The sequence below is a fragment of the Pyxicephalus adspersus genome, chromosome 4 (assembly GCF_032062135.1).
Source record: "Pyxicephalus adspersus chromosome 4, UCB_Pads_2.0, whole genome shotgun sequence".
Taxonomy (NCBI): domain Eukaryota; kingdom Metazoa; phylum Chordata; class Amphibia; order Anura; family Pyxicephalidae; genus Pyxicephalus; species Pyxicephalus adspersus.
In genome coordinates this window covers 147,038,563-147,053,417 of record NC_092861.1, presented here as the reverse complement: position 1 = coordinate 147,053,417, position 14,855 = coordinate 147,038,563, and the positions used below count along the sequence as shown (strand labels likewise).

At 38.1% G+C, this 14,855-nt stretch overlaps 1 protein-coding gene across 3 annotated transcripts in view; it reads left to right on the top strand.

Moving 5' to 3' along the window:
- Positions 1-5,051, top strand: part of ENAH (ENAH actin regulator) — a 52,612-nt gene extending 47,561 nt beyond the window's left edge. For all 3 annotated transcript variants that reach the window (XM_072409920.1, XM_072409919.1, XM_072409918.1), the window contains 8 exons: positions 336-658; positions 1,391-1,536; positions 2,276-2,330; positions 2,871-2,919; positions 3,145-3,211; positions 3,377-3,455; positions 3,778-3,835; positions 4,863-5,051. In XM_072409920.1, coding sequence (XP_072266021.1) covers positions 336-658; positions 1,391-1,536; positions 2,276-2,330; positions 2,871-2,919; positions 3,145-3,211; positions 3,377-3,455; positions 3,778-3,835; positions 4,863-4,900 — 815 coding nt within the window. In that variant the 3' untranslated portion in view covers positions 4,901-5,051. The remainder of the gene's footprint in view (positions 1-335; positions 659-1,390; positions 1,537-2,275; positions 2,331-2,870; positions 2,920-3,144; positions 3,212-3,376; positions 3,456-3,777; positions 3,836-4,862) is intronic.
- The last annotated feature ends 9,804 nt before the right edge of the window (positions 5,052-14,855 follow it).

The following is a 14,855-nucleotide window of genomic DNA, read 5'->3' as shown; positions in this document are numbered from 1 at the left end:
CATGTCAGAATTTTGCTGTAGCCCATTGACTGACCAGATTTGGAACAGCTTGGTTTGCTGCAACAGAACATCTGACTTTGGTTTTCACATTCTCACTCACAAAGTGTGAGCAGACCAATTATCAGGTTACCCGTAACACTGAAAGTAAATTTTTTTTGCTTTAGTTTATTTCACAACTGCTTTCCCTTTTTCAAAATTCCCACTAACTTTAACATTTTGTTTGCTTTTTAAGTCTTTTCCTTTTCCTTGCTTACTTTAGTAATGAAATGTATGAATTAAATAATAACGTGGATATTTTATTAATGGCAATTCCTCATGCTTTCTCCTTTGTGTAGGTGTTTTACCAGGACCGCCAGCACCTCCGCCTCCACCTCCTCTGCCAACTGGTTCAAATTTGTCTCAAGTGGGCATGCCCCCGCCTCCCCCAGCCCCACCACTTCCCCCTTCAGCTTCTGCCCTACCTCCTCCTCCTGGTCCCCCTCCACCACCTGGTCCTCCACCACCTGCACCAATGGTAACACCTCCTCCACCAGCCCCCCCACCACCTCCTGCACCTCCACTACCTTTTTCTGCGGCTTCCGTGGCCTCAGAAGACAACCGTCCGCTATCAGGCCTTGCTGCTGCTTTGGCTGGAGCCAAGCTTAGAAAAGTTTCTCGGGTAAATATATTTAAATTTGATTTTTAAAGCCCTTTGAATATTTTGGAAGCTTGTAACTGATTCTGATCCCAAATGTAATGAGCACCTCTTTGACTTTGAAGACATTTTTACTGTAAATGCTTTCAAAGCATTGGGTAAATGTTTAAACACTAATGTTTGTCCCAACCCCATCTCATTTCTTGATGACTGTTGTCCTTTAGGCAATTTTTACCGTAAGAACATTCATAGCATAGGGTGTCATTCACACTGCAGTCTTTTTTCTTGATGGGTTTTTAGTTGGTTCTGACTCCTGCACCCTATAGACACCGGACCTAAAAGTATATTGTCATACAGGGTACCTCCAGTGAAAGCAACATGTGAACTACTAGTGGATCCAGAGATATAGGCTAAAATTATTAGACGAAATTTGACTTTTTCTGTAAAACATACATTGTGTGTGCATGTTACCATTCCACTGCCACATGCAGGAGTTGCACGTGGCAGAAGCCGAGGAAGATTTGGCTTAGGCACTATCACACTGCCACTGATGTGATTCCCCCCATCTTTCTGTTTTCCAGTATCTGAAAACAACCCATGAAACCTAAGGAAATGGTCCTCAATAATGCTATATTTTTCTTACACCGTTATTTTGTTGCCATGTAGAGAAAAAAAAAAGTAGGACCTTTATTATAAACTGCTACAAGCAGCTGGAAAGTCCAAAGCCTTTAATGTTGCCTGTTCTTTATTTCATAGACTGAAGACTCCTCCAGTCAGGGAGGTACAGGTTCCGTCGGAGCCAGTTCGGGACCCTCCAAAGCAGAATCAAGTCGTGGAAATGGCCCCCTTCCAATAGGTGGGGGTGGATTGATGGAAGAAATGAGTGCACTATTAGCCAGGAGGTGAGACTAACGCGAAGGACAGTTGCAGTTAGGTTAATTGGATTTCCAAATTGACTTTAGACTGTGACAAAATTAGGAACCAAATTAGATTGTGACTCTTTTTGAGGGACAGCTAGTGACATGACTATGGACTTTGTAAAGCGCTGCGTAATATGTCAGCACTATATTAAATACCCGATATTATTATATGCTGGCTCAAACATGTTCAGCATTGCCCATTTCGGGAGCATCAGATGTCTAGTTCCCCCTGCGTGCTGTGCTTCTTTTAGACCGTTAAACTTTTGTCAACCTATCAAGGCAATTTATTATTTGCTCACTGCTTGCAGGCTGCATGCTGATTGCTCTTGGCAGGAGCTCTGAGCTTGGGTGCTTTGAAAATTTCATAAAGCTATGTGCAGCACCCCAACAGCCATTTTTCTTGCATAGCAGAGTGATGATCTCACTAGATCTAAAATACCTAATGTAATTAATAAAGGTTTTATTTAACTTTCATTCGAATGTTGAAGAAGGGAAAGGAGTAACCGGGAAAATGAAACCTGATAATGCATTCAAGTTGTTGTAAACAGGAGCATAGTCATGCATTCCTACACCCCATAATGCAAAGCTTGCATCTTTCAATACCTCAATCACCTGTATTAGAAATATGGCTGCCTTTGTTCCAACAGAGCAAATTTGATCATTTGTTATACCTATACAGCGGAAATATTATTAATGGCACCCTTTTTCCTTCCTGGTACAGGAGACGGATTGCAGAAAAAGTACCATCAGACTCCGACTCAAAAGAAGACAAAACGGTAAGTGCAAAATCCACAGCTGGGGAATAAAAAAAGGAGCAAACTATTAGCCTATCACCGAAGTAATCAAACTGTGGGGAAAAAATGGGACAAGACTTAACTTTTCAGGGGCCTATCTAAAGTAACAGGGCCTTGGTACACGTTTTAAACTAACTCGTAGATCAGCTCATGGAATAAGTTCACCACATACCAGTGAAGCTGCTTTACCCACCCCTCCAAGCAACATAGTGGTAGAAAAATTCGACTTTCAAAACTTTATTTTATTTCAGTGGTCAGTGAACATTGCAGTGCATGGCCACCTTCTAATGTATTTTGCCCTAAAGTTTAGCTTAGTTGCATATCTCCAACTTTGCTCCAACAAAGTTGGTAAAATTTAAAATTACATAGTGCTTGCTTTTGGGTCATTAATATGAACTTGTAGCTGGTAAATAATAAGAAAGTGCATCTATAATTGGGCCTCATACGATAGTACGATAGTACTTTTTATACAGTATATAAATGCTTGTCTTTTGATTATTTTATTAACTTTGTATTTTCCAGGATGACACTGAGCATGTACCTGCAAAAGCACCCTCTGCTGGCACACCTGGTAAGAATGCTTTGCAGCTTTTTGACACAGTGGGGGGCATTTTTTTGTCAATGAAATAGGGGTCACAAAACCAGCTGCTCCACATTTAGCAAAGTCTTTGCAACAGTTTTAGTGCCTTTGATAGTATAAGTTGCAGTTAGTTATGCACTAGCTCATCTTACTTTGTTGATGCAGTAATCCAAAAATATTTTTAAATATCTTTTTTTTTCCCTTCACTTCTCATAGAACCCACAAGAAAGCCTTGGGAAAGAACAAACACGATAAATGGTAGCAAATCTCCTATAATCTCCAGGTAAATAGTAGTTTATTTGTCTATACATGCGTTATTGCAAATATGTAATTGACTGGTGGTGATGTCTTGGTGTCACATCAGTCTTTATTGTGACCAGACAATAGCCAGCCACCATGTTTTGGAGGATCCCTTCTGTTCCATAACAACCATTCCTTCTTGTTTCAGACCAAAGTCCACACCAACGGGGCAGCCAAGTGCCAATGGGGTACAGTCAGAAGCATTGGACTATGACAGATTGAAACAGGTACTCCAGTGGGCATTGGCCAAGCCAGCAAAGTTGCCCTTTTTTTAAATGTTTGTTTATTTAGGTCTATGTACAATGTGCAGAAACTTTACATTAGCACAATAATTACTGCACTATTACTTAAACCAAAAACGTGATCAAAAATTTGTTCTGAAGTGGTTGACAGCTTGCACACCTTTTTGTTTTGATGCACATGGAATATATTTAGCAGATTTAATGAAAGGTTTTTTGGACTTTATTCCAAGAACATGAAATTCTTAAAGCCATTTTACTGAATGTCGCCTGATCCCTTCTTGCACTAACCTCTTCCTTTAATCTTTAGGATATATTAGAAGAAATGAGGAAAGAATTAACAAAACTTAAAGAGGAACTAATTGATGGTGAGTATGGTTTACTTTGCTCATTGATGTTATTTGTTTATGGCAGTGGCCTGATAATGTGCAGCTAAAGAGACAAAGTTGGTAACTCTGGATGAATATATAAAAAAAAAACCTTATTATAGCAGTTTGACAGTTGATTTAACTTAGTAGGTTTTGTTTTTCCACTCGTTGTTTACCTCGTTACAGATGTATTACCTGCCAGTAGATCTGTTAACTTTCTATCTAGTTTAACAGGGTGACAACTCACAACTGTTCAATAAATGGCACACAAGCTTTGTCAGCCTGTGGACATATTAGCCATAGATGAACATGTAGCTTTAAATGGACCTGGTTGACATTTATGGTTTTCCTAGAGGTAAACGGTTTTACTTTAAATCTGCTCAACGCCTACCCATCACTACTGTGCATTAACTGCAGTCCTAGCAATGTGCCAGTACACATAAAAGCTTTTGGAAGATGGCCAGGAAAACATCCTGTAGAGTTTTGAGGGCCAGCAAGTTCATAATTAAAATTATTAAAGGCAGAGGTGGGTGGTTTTGATGGCTTTTTTTCCCCGTTTTCAAGAATTCAGAATGCGGTCAGTTATGTATAGCCTTTATTGTACAACAAAGTGCTATTACATCACCAAACTACTTTCAATTCACCTTGAAAACCGCATACGACTGGCTACTTGAAATTTTCAGAGATACAACTGTCATTGTAAACGAAATCTTAAAAGCAAACAAATTAAAGCCCAATTCTAGCTAAATGGTTACGGCAGATCCAGATCAAGCAACCCTGGTCACCTTGGCAGGTGCTCAGTGACCCATAGTGCTGGGTATTAATGTACCAGGACTTGCAGATTAGGTATTGGGCTTCAGTGAGCACCACTCATTTATGCCCCCTATTCATCTATTGGGTTGCCACAGGTTGTCACTGCATATATCAGGTTGTTGCTCCATATATCATCTCCCTAGTTCACTGACATGAGGAAGCTATAACCTCACTTTTGTTCTGAATATTAATTTTCTTTTTTTCTTTTTTTTAGCCATCCGGCAAGAGCTGGGCAAGTCGAATAGCGCATAGAGACCGCCAAGCACCTGTTCAACTGGCCTGATTAGAAAAGGACTTTTTTTTTTTTTTTTCCTAAGCTGTTTTAAAGGAAGTCTGAACTCCTGCAACCGGGGAACAGCATATAAAAGACCTTTCAGAGACTTCTTCACTTTGGATGTATACAAATACTTTTTTTTTTTTTTTTTTTCTAAGCTGTTTTAAAGGAAGTCTGAACTCCTGCAACCGGGGAACAGCATATAAAAGACCTTTCAGAGACTTCTTCACTTTGGATGTATACAAATTCTCTCCTGGATTTCTGCTTTATTTTTTTTCCCTCCTTTCTCTGCGCTTCGAGAGCGATGAGGATAAATGGTCTTAAAGTTGCTAACCAATTATGCAGAAATTATTTTTCATACATTTTTTCCCCTTTCTGTCCAATGAGCTTGCAGTGCATATCAAAAACAACTGCGTCAAAAAGAGAGAAAGCAATCATCGCGCATTTTCACATTTTTAGAACAATCCACAGAGGTAGAGATGGCTGGTTTAGAGAGGGTTCTACAGTTAGGTGAACTGCAAGTGTTAAACTCAGGTTTGTCTTCCTATAATATTTTAATATTTCTTTTTAGCAAGGCAAAACACATTAGAGAACAACAGGTTCCAGGAACAGTCATGAAACACAGGCAAAGTTGAAAAGAGCAAAAAGATTTTATATGTATTGTTTTGATACTTTAAATGAGTTGCCTCTTTTTTCTTCTTTTTGGTATTGAAAACCACAATAGCAATTCTCTATTGTAAGACATAAAAGTGTTGCGATGCTTTACCAAATCCCCCTTCAAAAATCAATCTGCCAGTTTGCATGAGGAGAAAAAAAAGCCAACTTGAGAAGGTCAAGTGACCATTGTTTCATTACAGATGCTGTGCATGCTACTTTCATAGAAAATTCCAGAAAAAAACCTAAAATTTTAGCTCCTCTCAAATCTGCAGATTTTTTTTAGACTCTTTCCTGTTGAGTAGATCGTCTTAGCAGCCATATGATCTTCTCTATCATGGCCTATTTAAGCATTAATCCTGCCGATCTGTTGATCTCGTTTTAATAAGGAGTTTGGTAAATAAGTGACCTAAAGCTGCCATCCCAGGTTGTTCAGGTTTAGAATATAATTGCCCCTGAAGTATGGGAGAGTTTTTGGTGTTTGACCTGCACTCTGCACTGCACTCTTGTACTGGAAGGGTTCAGAGTCCTCCAGTTGGTATAACGGTGACTTGCATTGAGAATTTTTATAAAATTCAGGAGAGACAGTCCAAGATGTAAAATGCGCAGCGGAGTCTTTGTGGATCAGAATTGTGCCATATTGCCATGGAACCCGGCCGTCAAGGAACTGACTGCAGCTCAAAGAACACAAACCCCCCCCCCCCTTTCCTCTTCCCCCAGGAAGTGCTGGTCACCAAAGTATCATGCATTTTTAGGAAGCTTTGAGCAACCATCATCCTCTTTGTTGGTCTGCTGTTAAATGATTACAGAGACCTGGACTCTACACAAAAGGATTATCAACATCCAAAATGTGCGAGCAGCCTTTTTATTCCCCCCCTCAAAACTGTTGTGCATGGTAGGAAGTTAAAGGCGTTGTTGACTGACGCATCAAGCTTGTCCAGAAAATCCATCAACGCTATCATCCTTTTCCAATAACCATCATACTTCTGTTACTGCGGCCATTTCAACGATTAGAGAGTTCAGCCATGTATGTGACAGTAGCGCGTGTTTATTTTTTCTTTTTCTTTTTTTTCCCCTCCGTGTTTATTTACAAATTTTTACAAAAATTAAGACTAAAGCCACCTTATATTAGTATGTGACTATGAGCAGTCCAAAGTAAGACAGCTTGATGGGTCTCCCTTGTTATTGAATGGAAACCGGTTTATGCACTACGCGTTTTGTGCCTTGGTGAAAAAAAACAAGCATATTTTTCAGTTGTTGAGTGATCCAGTGTCTTCGTTATGTCTTCACATCTTGTCTTGCATATCTTTTATTCATATTTTTTTTTCACCACTCCTACATAATTTTTTCTGAAATCTTTGATACGCAATTAAGTAACCTGCCAGCATGGTTGGCTCATGAGAAATTTCAGTGAGTAAAATTTGACGAGATTCTTTTGAAAAATCCTGAAAACGATTTTTTGGGGAGTGATTTGTTGTCTTGTTGGGTAAGACGTCTTGAGTTTTTTTTTTTTTTTCTCCCAATTTTTTTTTTCTCGTAACACTGTGACCTAAGCTGTGATCAAATGAGGTTAAACAAAATCAATCACAATGAAACTGAATGTATAAATCGTGAGTGCTGGTGCTGAAGTCTCTATTCACATTCATCCTGGTTTGACACTTTTTTTTCCCACACCCATCTTGTATGTCTCATCGAAAGCCGAAGTTAGAAAAATTTGAAGTGGAGCTGTCATGCCTACGCAGTGAAGGAAGCCATCTTTGCTTTGGGCTGATAAAAAGCCTTTCATCTTACAAGGAACTCTTGACATCACAACTGTGTGCGGTATTCCAAGTCAGCAGCTCCTAGAAAGTCGATAGGCTTGTCTATACTGGTACGTTGGCCCAAGAGCAAAATGCCTTCCAATTTCAAGGTGACAGGTGCACTTTAATTGAATGTCGCTTGTCCATGTCTAACTGTTTTTTCCCACTTTTAGCTTTTACCCATCCAAGTCATCTCTGCTATTTTTTTTTACCATTTGTTTGTTTTAAATTTACTACATGCTAACTTTTTTGTTTTGTTTGAGCGATTGAAATAAAATTGCAATATAAGTGTTGCCTGCCATCGTTCTGTTGAAACCTTCTAATCTTTGGACTGCTAAAGGAGTTTCCTGCCAGGATTCTTGAATGTTATTTAAAAAAAAAATATATATATATATATATGCTGAATACCCTATAGAGGACTTAAAAATTTGGTACTTGCTTCTTGGAGGTTTACATAATGCTATCATTATTTTTCTAAGTTTAAAGAGGCATTTTACCAGAATTGAATACACTTCAATAATGTTAAAAACTCTATGTAGTGTGTATAAATGAACACTGTATATAAACACATTTGTGTGTGTTTGTTAACTGTTGGGGGGGGGTTAAGTGTCGTCGGGATAAGGAATAGATGTTCTGGTGCAAAGACGAAGGCACATATTGATTATTGTTGGTAAATTATAATTATTATTTTTCCAAGGTGGAATTGTGGTTTATGGTACCTGCATATTTATTATCTTTACACAAAATTGACTTATTTTCCAATATTTGTAAAGTACATTTAAAGAGACCTTTATGGTATACAACATCACTATTGTCATATTAAACAATATAAAATGTATTACATAGTTACAAAGGTTAAAAAATGTCCATCAAGTTCAGCCACTAGGGAAATAAACATATCCCAGATATAAAACCCTACAGGCATAGTTGACCCAGAGGAAGGCAAAAAAAAAACCCTGGTACAGTTTGCTCCAGCAGGGGATAAAAAGTTCCTTCCCGATTCCATGAGGCAATCGGATGTTCCCTGGTTCAGCAGTCTGTTATTTTTATTTTAAAGCTTTAATCCCCAGTTATATTCTGTGCTTCTAGAAATCATCCAGCTTTTTCTTAAAGCAATCTATAGTAGTTGCTGAAACTACTTCAGGAGGGAGCCGATTCCACATTTTCACAGATCTTACAGTGAAGAATCCCTTCCTTATCCGGAGATTAAACTTCTTTTCCTCCAGACGCAGAGCACTCCCTTGTGCTTTGTAATGATCTCGAAGTGAATGGGAAGAGAGTTCTCTATATGGACCATTTATATATTTATACAGGATGATCATATCCCCCCTTTTACGTCTCTTCTCAGGGCAGAATAGACTCAGTTCAGCTAATCTCTCCTTTAGCTGAGCTCCTCCATACCTTTTATTAGTTTAGTTGGCCTTCTCTGCACTTTTTCCAATTCCACAATGTCCTTTTTGTGAACTGGTGCTCAAAACTGGACTGCATATTCCAGATGTGGTGTGACCAATGCTTTGTACAGGGGCAGGATGTCTCCATCTCTGCAGTCTATTCCTCATTTAATACAAGAAAGTACTTTGCTAGCTTTAGATATTGCAGCTTGGCATTGCATGCTGTTATTAAGTCTATGATCTATCTGAACCCCCCCAGATCCTTTTCCATTTCTTACTCCCCCAAATATATTTCCCCTAGACAGTATGCAGCATGCATGTTGTTAAGCCCCCAAGTGCATAACTTTACATTTATCTTTATTAAATGTCATTTGCCACTTGGCTGCCTAACCAAACAGTACATCCAGGTCTGCTTGTAGATTATGGAAATCCTCTATGGACTTTATTTAATTTTGGTTTTTAAAAAGAATTTTAATATAGATCACTATACTTGGTTTACAATTGTAAATTAGCACAAACTTTGAAGTTTTTTTTCACAACATTTCTATAAATCTCTGTGTGTGTTTTGCCGTATGCGCTTCATGAGAAGAACATTCTTAAGTTTCATAATCATATTCAAATTATGATTATTTCTCCAAGACCAATGATGGTTAATAAGCATATTTGAAAAAAAGGCAGCCTTGAGAGTAGTTAAAATGGGCATGCACGAGGGGGTACCTGTTCAGGTATATTTATTGGCAATCCATCTGTGAGATTCTTAAACAAATCCTTGGTTCATAGAAACCACTACTGAAATAAAACTTAAGTATTGTGTTGCCGGTGTGATACTTTAAACATGATGTATGGTCAACTGGGTGATTAGGTAAACCAATTTGTGCAATCCCATTCAAACAAAATATCTACTTAAATGCCTCTAAAAAATTGCCATTTTTTTTCAGAATATGGGAAATATGCTTAATCACTATAATTGGTGATGGGGAACTGAAAATATTTTGGGATATAATTATGAAACATTCTAAGAATGTTGTGATGACGCATATACGGAGAAATGTGTGAAGAGCAGAGAGATTTATAGAAATATATATAAGAAATATAGGAATAGTAAAAAAATTTTTTTAATGTTTGTACTAACTTACAATTATAAGCCCGGTATAGGGATCGACATTGTATTTGTTTTCGGAAACCATGATGAATACATTTTGTATAGTTTTAAATGACAATAGTGATGTTTGTATATATTTACCATAAAAGTCTCCTTTCAAATATTAGAAAATAATTTGTGTAAATTATTGGTGGTACAGCACCTGTCGTCCAACGGCCGTCCTGGTGGATCCACGGACGACGAACGATCCTAATGAAAGTGAAGGGGGAGAGCACGCAGCAGGGTGCCGCTCCATCATTCTCCCCCTCCCCTCTCCATAGAGCAGAAGGGTGCTGTATGTACAGAGCTTGTTCATGCATCGTGCAGTCGTTTGTTGTTGGAAAGGATCGTGAAAGATCTTTTCCAACGACAATTATTGCATGTGTGTATGCAGCCTTAAACTATATCTTTATGGAGATAGCTCTGTGCACCTGGATAATCACAGTGAAATGGAAAAAAAGATCTTCCTCAATGTGTTAAAATTTCAAAAACACCATTGTCTAAATGTGGATTGTATTGTCTGCTGTAACAAGAGAAGAATCTGAACCCAGGTTAGGCATTCACAAACATTTGGCCATGTGATTTAGGAACACATAGGTTGTCTCCCAGCTTTTTATAATTATAAAATAAAATTCTGAAGAATTCAGCCTTACTAGACATGAAGAAGAGCTAATAAAGCTGCTTCTCATCTGCAATAAAAAAGGTCTATTCTTACAGAAATTAAATATTAAATGAAGGTTCTTCTACCAAAATTGAAAAATTCTGACAGCAATTGGGTTGATAAGTGAATGCAAACAGTTTATAGACGGTACTGGTGGATAGAATATCTGCTTGCATACTACACCACAGCTCATTGGCTTCGATCTCTGAATTTGGCTGGTGCAAGAGTCAATCAGGCACGACCATGCAATATCCATACTACCGGTAGGAAGAACAATAGATTCTGGACTACGTTTCCCAACATCCCTGAATTACTTTGCAAACAATGTGTCTTTGTGAGGAAACAAGATTCATAGGCACAAATACAAGCAATGGTAACAAATAAGTCTGATAGACAAGATAAGCAAGCACTAAGTGTTTTCTGCTGTCCCTCTCCCTCTAGCCATGAAGTATAGATGTTCCAGCAATACAATTGTCTGCATTTATGGAACATGTTATTGCAAGAAACCTCATCTAAGGATTGGATTTTCCCCTACTGTCCATAGCTAATGTGTCAACAACCTGTTTACAATTACATAAAGTACGGTAAAGAGACATATTGTGACATTGCGGACTTCCTGTCCAGCAATTCTATAGAAGCTTGTTGCCAAAGGTTGCTGCATTTTAACATCATTTACAATATAAATATTCATGTAAGTCATGCCCATGTCAGTCTTAGCAAAGCACAAAAATGCTTTAAGTATCTCATGCTTGGCAAGCATTAAAACTGATTTTACTTACTGCCTTGTTCACATGATAGATAAGAGGGAAAATCAAGTTGAGTTTGTAAGTCTACTAACCAGGAACTGCAGGGAAACATAGCTACCGCTGTATACAGATAGGGGTGAGGATATGCTATGCTATGCTTAGTTTGCTGTTTTCCAATAGGAATTTGTTCACAAATATACACGAGTCAAGTCATCAGTGCAATGACTTGTCTCCATTCCGGACACCTTTCGCCTGAATGCCTCCTAAGTGGATTATAGAGAGACACAATATTGAGTAAAGGGTAGCCGGGGTTCACCAGTAGAAAGAACATAGGAATAGACCAAAGTGGTGTGTTGGGTATTCCGATGTTGGCTGGTGATAAGTTCTTAGAGGATGGCTTCAAGATTCCTCTAGGTGTATTAGAGAATTTGTGTCAATGTTGCAATATCAAGGTGAGAGAGAACAGTTATTGGCATTCAGGTAAAGTTCCTAAATAGAGGGATGGCTATAAAACTTTTTGGAAATTAGGGTTAGAAATATCTATCTGTCAGAACAGATATATACCTAGGTATACTGAAGGTAAAGGGTTCTTAAAATGTCCGGATACAATGGAAAATATTTTGGGTTTTTTTTTTTAGTTGTCCAATCCCTAATTCAGTTGTTGGAAGCCATCGAGAGAGAATTCTCTTATAAGTTGGTGTAGAGTGAAGATGGCGGGAAGCCAGCAACCAGCTTCCAGAGGCAGATAAGAGAAGGAAGCAAGTTGAATTGTAAGTCTCCACTAATCGGGAACTACAAGGAAACAGCTACCTCTATATACATATACAGCACATACAAAGATGATACATGATGTTTGATCCTAGGCTAGAGCTTAGAACAGCCCTTATTAACAAGGAGGAACCCTTTAAATAAAGAGGGAACCCCCTCCTAAAATTCATGCAATCTAATTCATGAAACAATTAGAATGTACAATGGGTAACAATATAAAAAAATGTGCCATGTTTGATACCGGATCTTCTCCATACATCTAAACCGCAAAATATAGACAATGAAAAATGTAGAGTTCCTTTACATTGGTGCCGTAAGGAAAAGGGGTCCGTTCCATTGGTGCTCGGGGGAAGAATGACCCTTATATAGGTGGTCAGTAGGAGCAGGGCCCCTTTACATTAATGTTAATTACCGGGCACTGGTTAGGTAAAGGAATGCTCCTAATTTTGGTTATAAATGGAAAAATGCTCCCCCCTTACAGATAGCTAAAAGTGGTGTCAGTGATAACCTGTGTGGGGCAAAAATGTCACCATATTTTAGGAAACCCCTAATAACCTCTGGAGGAATGTTAAACAGGAGCTTGTTTTTTAAAGCCAATTATAGAAGTTAGACCTGTAGATATAATTTTAGATTTTTACTGTGTCTGCTCTTACTTATAATAGAGCTAGGCCTGTAAATGGGAAGATAATAAACAGCAGCCCTAACTTTTGCATCAGCTATTTATCTGTCGTGGTGGAAACATCTTGATGCTGAATGGGTATTAAAGTGGAACTTATAGGTTAACATTGAAAAACTGCGATCAGCAGGTGTCTTCTGCTATAAAACAAGCTTATCTGCCTGTTTGCAATCTTTTCTTCAATGAGCTATGCATCACCTGTTACTTCTGCAATAAACAACCTGCCTGCACACATTTTTTTTTAAATGTTTAGTTCTGTTTTAATCAAACTATTTTCTCAATAGTGCTGCACAAGGAAAAATAGTGAGTTTGCCAAAGCAGTATCAGATTTGTCCACTAGATGGCACCTTTTTAAAACTTTTTTTTTTTGCTTTAAACTGAGTAGAATGTGCAAAAACATGAACAAAACAATTTTTCATAACCAATTTCATAATTTCCCTTTTTTTTTGTAATATGTAACATAAGAGAGAAAAAAAAAATCTTCATTGCACCACACAAAAGGGATACCCAAAAAAACATTACATATTTATAACATTCCTGGAGCTAAAGCCATAACAATCTCTGTGCATTTGAAATTAATTTGTGGTTCTTTATACACAATTTATTCTGGGGTTATTGTAAAAGGCATTGCAGTATTCTCTTTTGATACACAATTTTTTTTAATTTGAAATGCTAGTTGCCTGGCTGGTTTGTGCTATGAGTCAGTAGATCAAAGCTTTAAAGCTACTAGATCAGCATGAGAACTACAGATATAGCATTTTGCAAAAGTAGAAGTCAGTCATGGCACTCCCTACAGGCTTTCTTTGTTTTTCAATGTGGAAGCACAGCCTTGCTGCAGCAATACTGCTTTTTTTAGCAGAAAAAATCTGCTTGGCATTCCAATGGCTTTGAAATTAAACTTTTTGTGATGTTATTAATCCCATAGGGCTACTTAGGGGTTATACCAAATAGCAACATCTATTCTTTATTATTAGCCCCATAGGTATGTAAAAGAGAACCAATAATAGCATTGGGTCAGCTTTATTTATCCTTTTTACTGCAAATAAAATACAATAACATTTATACAGGACAAAGGAACACCAAAGCATGGTGTGTGGTCTAAAGAGAAAGCAGAGTAGAAAAAGCATGCAGCTCCTTTTGTTTTCTCAGACTCAATGATCACCTTGAACTCTGATGACAGCAATGAAGTTCTGCAAAGAATGGGAATTCTTTTCAGCATAGGTAAAGTGATACAATGTTTTACATGGGAAACATAGACTAGAGCTCCATCTGCTGACTGGATAAAAGACTGCATGATATAAATATGCTAGATATTGCATATACGTAAAAAAGGGCAAAGAATGTGCAGTAAACCCAAAACTTCAAACCTTCGTGCCATGTCTGAATCTCAGACCATTCTGACAGACAAAGCTATAATCCTTCCTTAAAGTGCTGGGACTTACCCACCCCTTTCTTCCTATGTATTGCTACTGGAAAGAAAGTCTGCCCATCATAGTGACCTATGAAAAGCTCTGACCTTATCCACCTTGTTGATACTTTCCCTGTTGAAATGCCCTGGTGTTAGTCATGGCATGGTTGCAGCAGTTTATGTGCACCAACCAATATTAGCTTGTCCTTTTTTTTTTCAAGCTTCATTGGTCCACTGCAAATCTTTAGGAATATGTGTGGTTACTGAGAAAAGACCCTGCAGCAGACTGATGGCAACATCTCAGCCTAGGCAAAGTCACTGGGTTGTAGCTCATAGATGGCTTTTTATTAACAATATGGTGACAATACATTTATGATATTTTGTGTCAGGAATGTGGTCGTGCAGACTAGCTCTTGTACTCTTCAATATTACTATTTGTCTGCCAATAAAGCCTTTATAAATAAAAGGCAAATTATTAGGGGGGGAGGTGGCAGTATATTTCAATTTCCACTATTTTAGATTCCCCACAGGACATGTTGGTCCAGTCCAATCTCTGGAATAAATCAGTGAAGGGCATGCTATGTTCCTGTGTTATTAGCTTAGGAACACTTCCTACCATTTCATACTTCAGGATGCTGGCTGGAGGCGATAGACAAACATTTGTTTCCTGGTCTTAACCAGTAGTACAT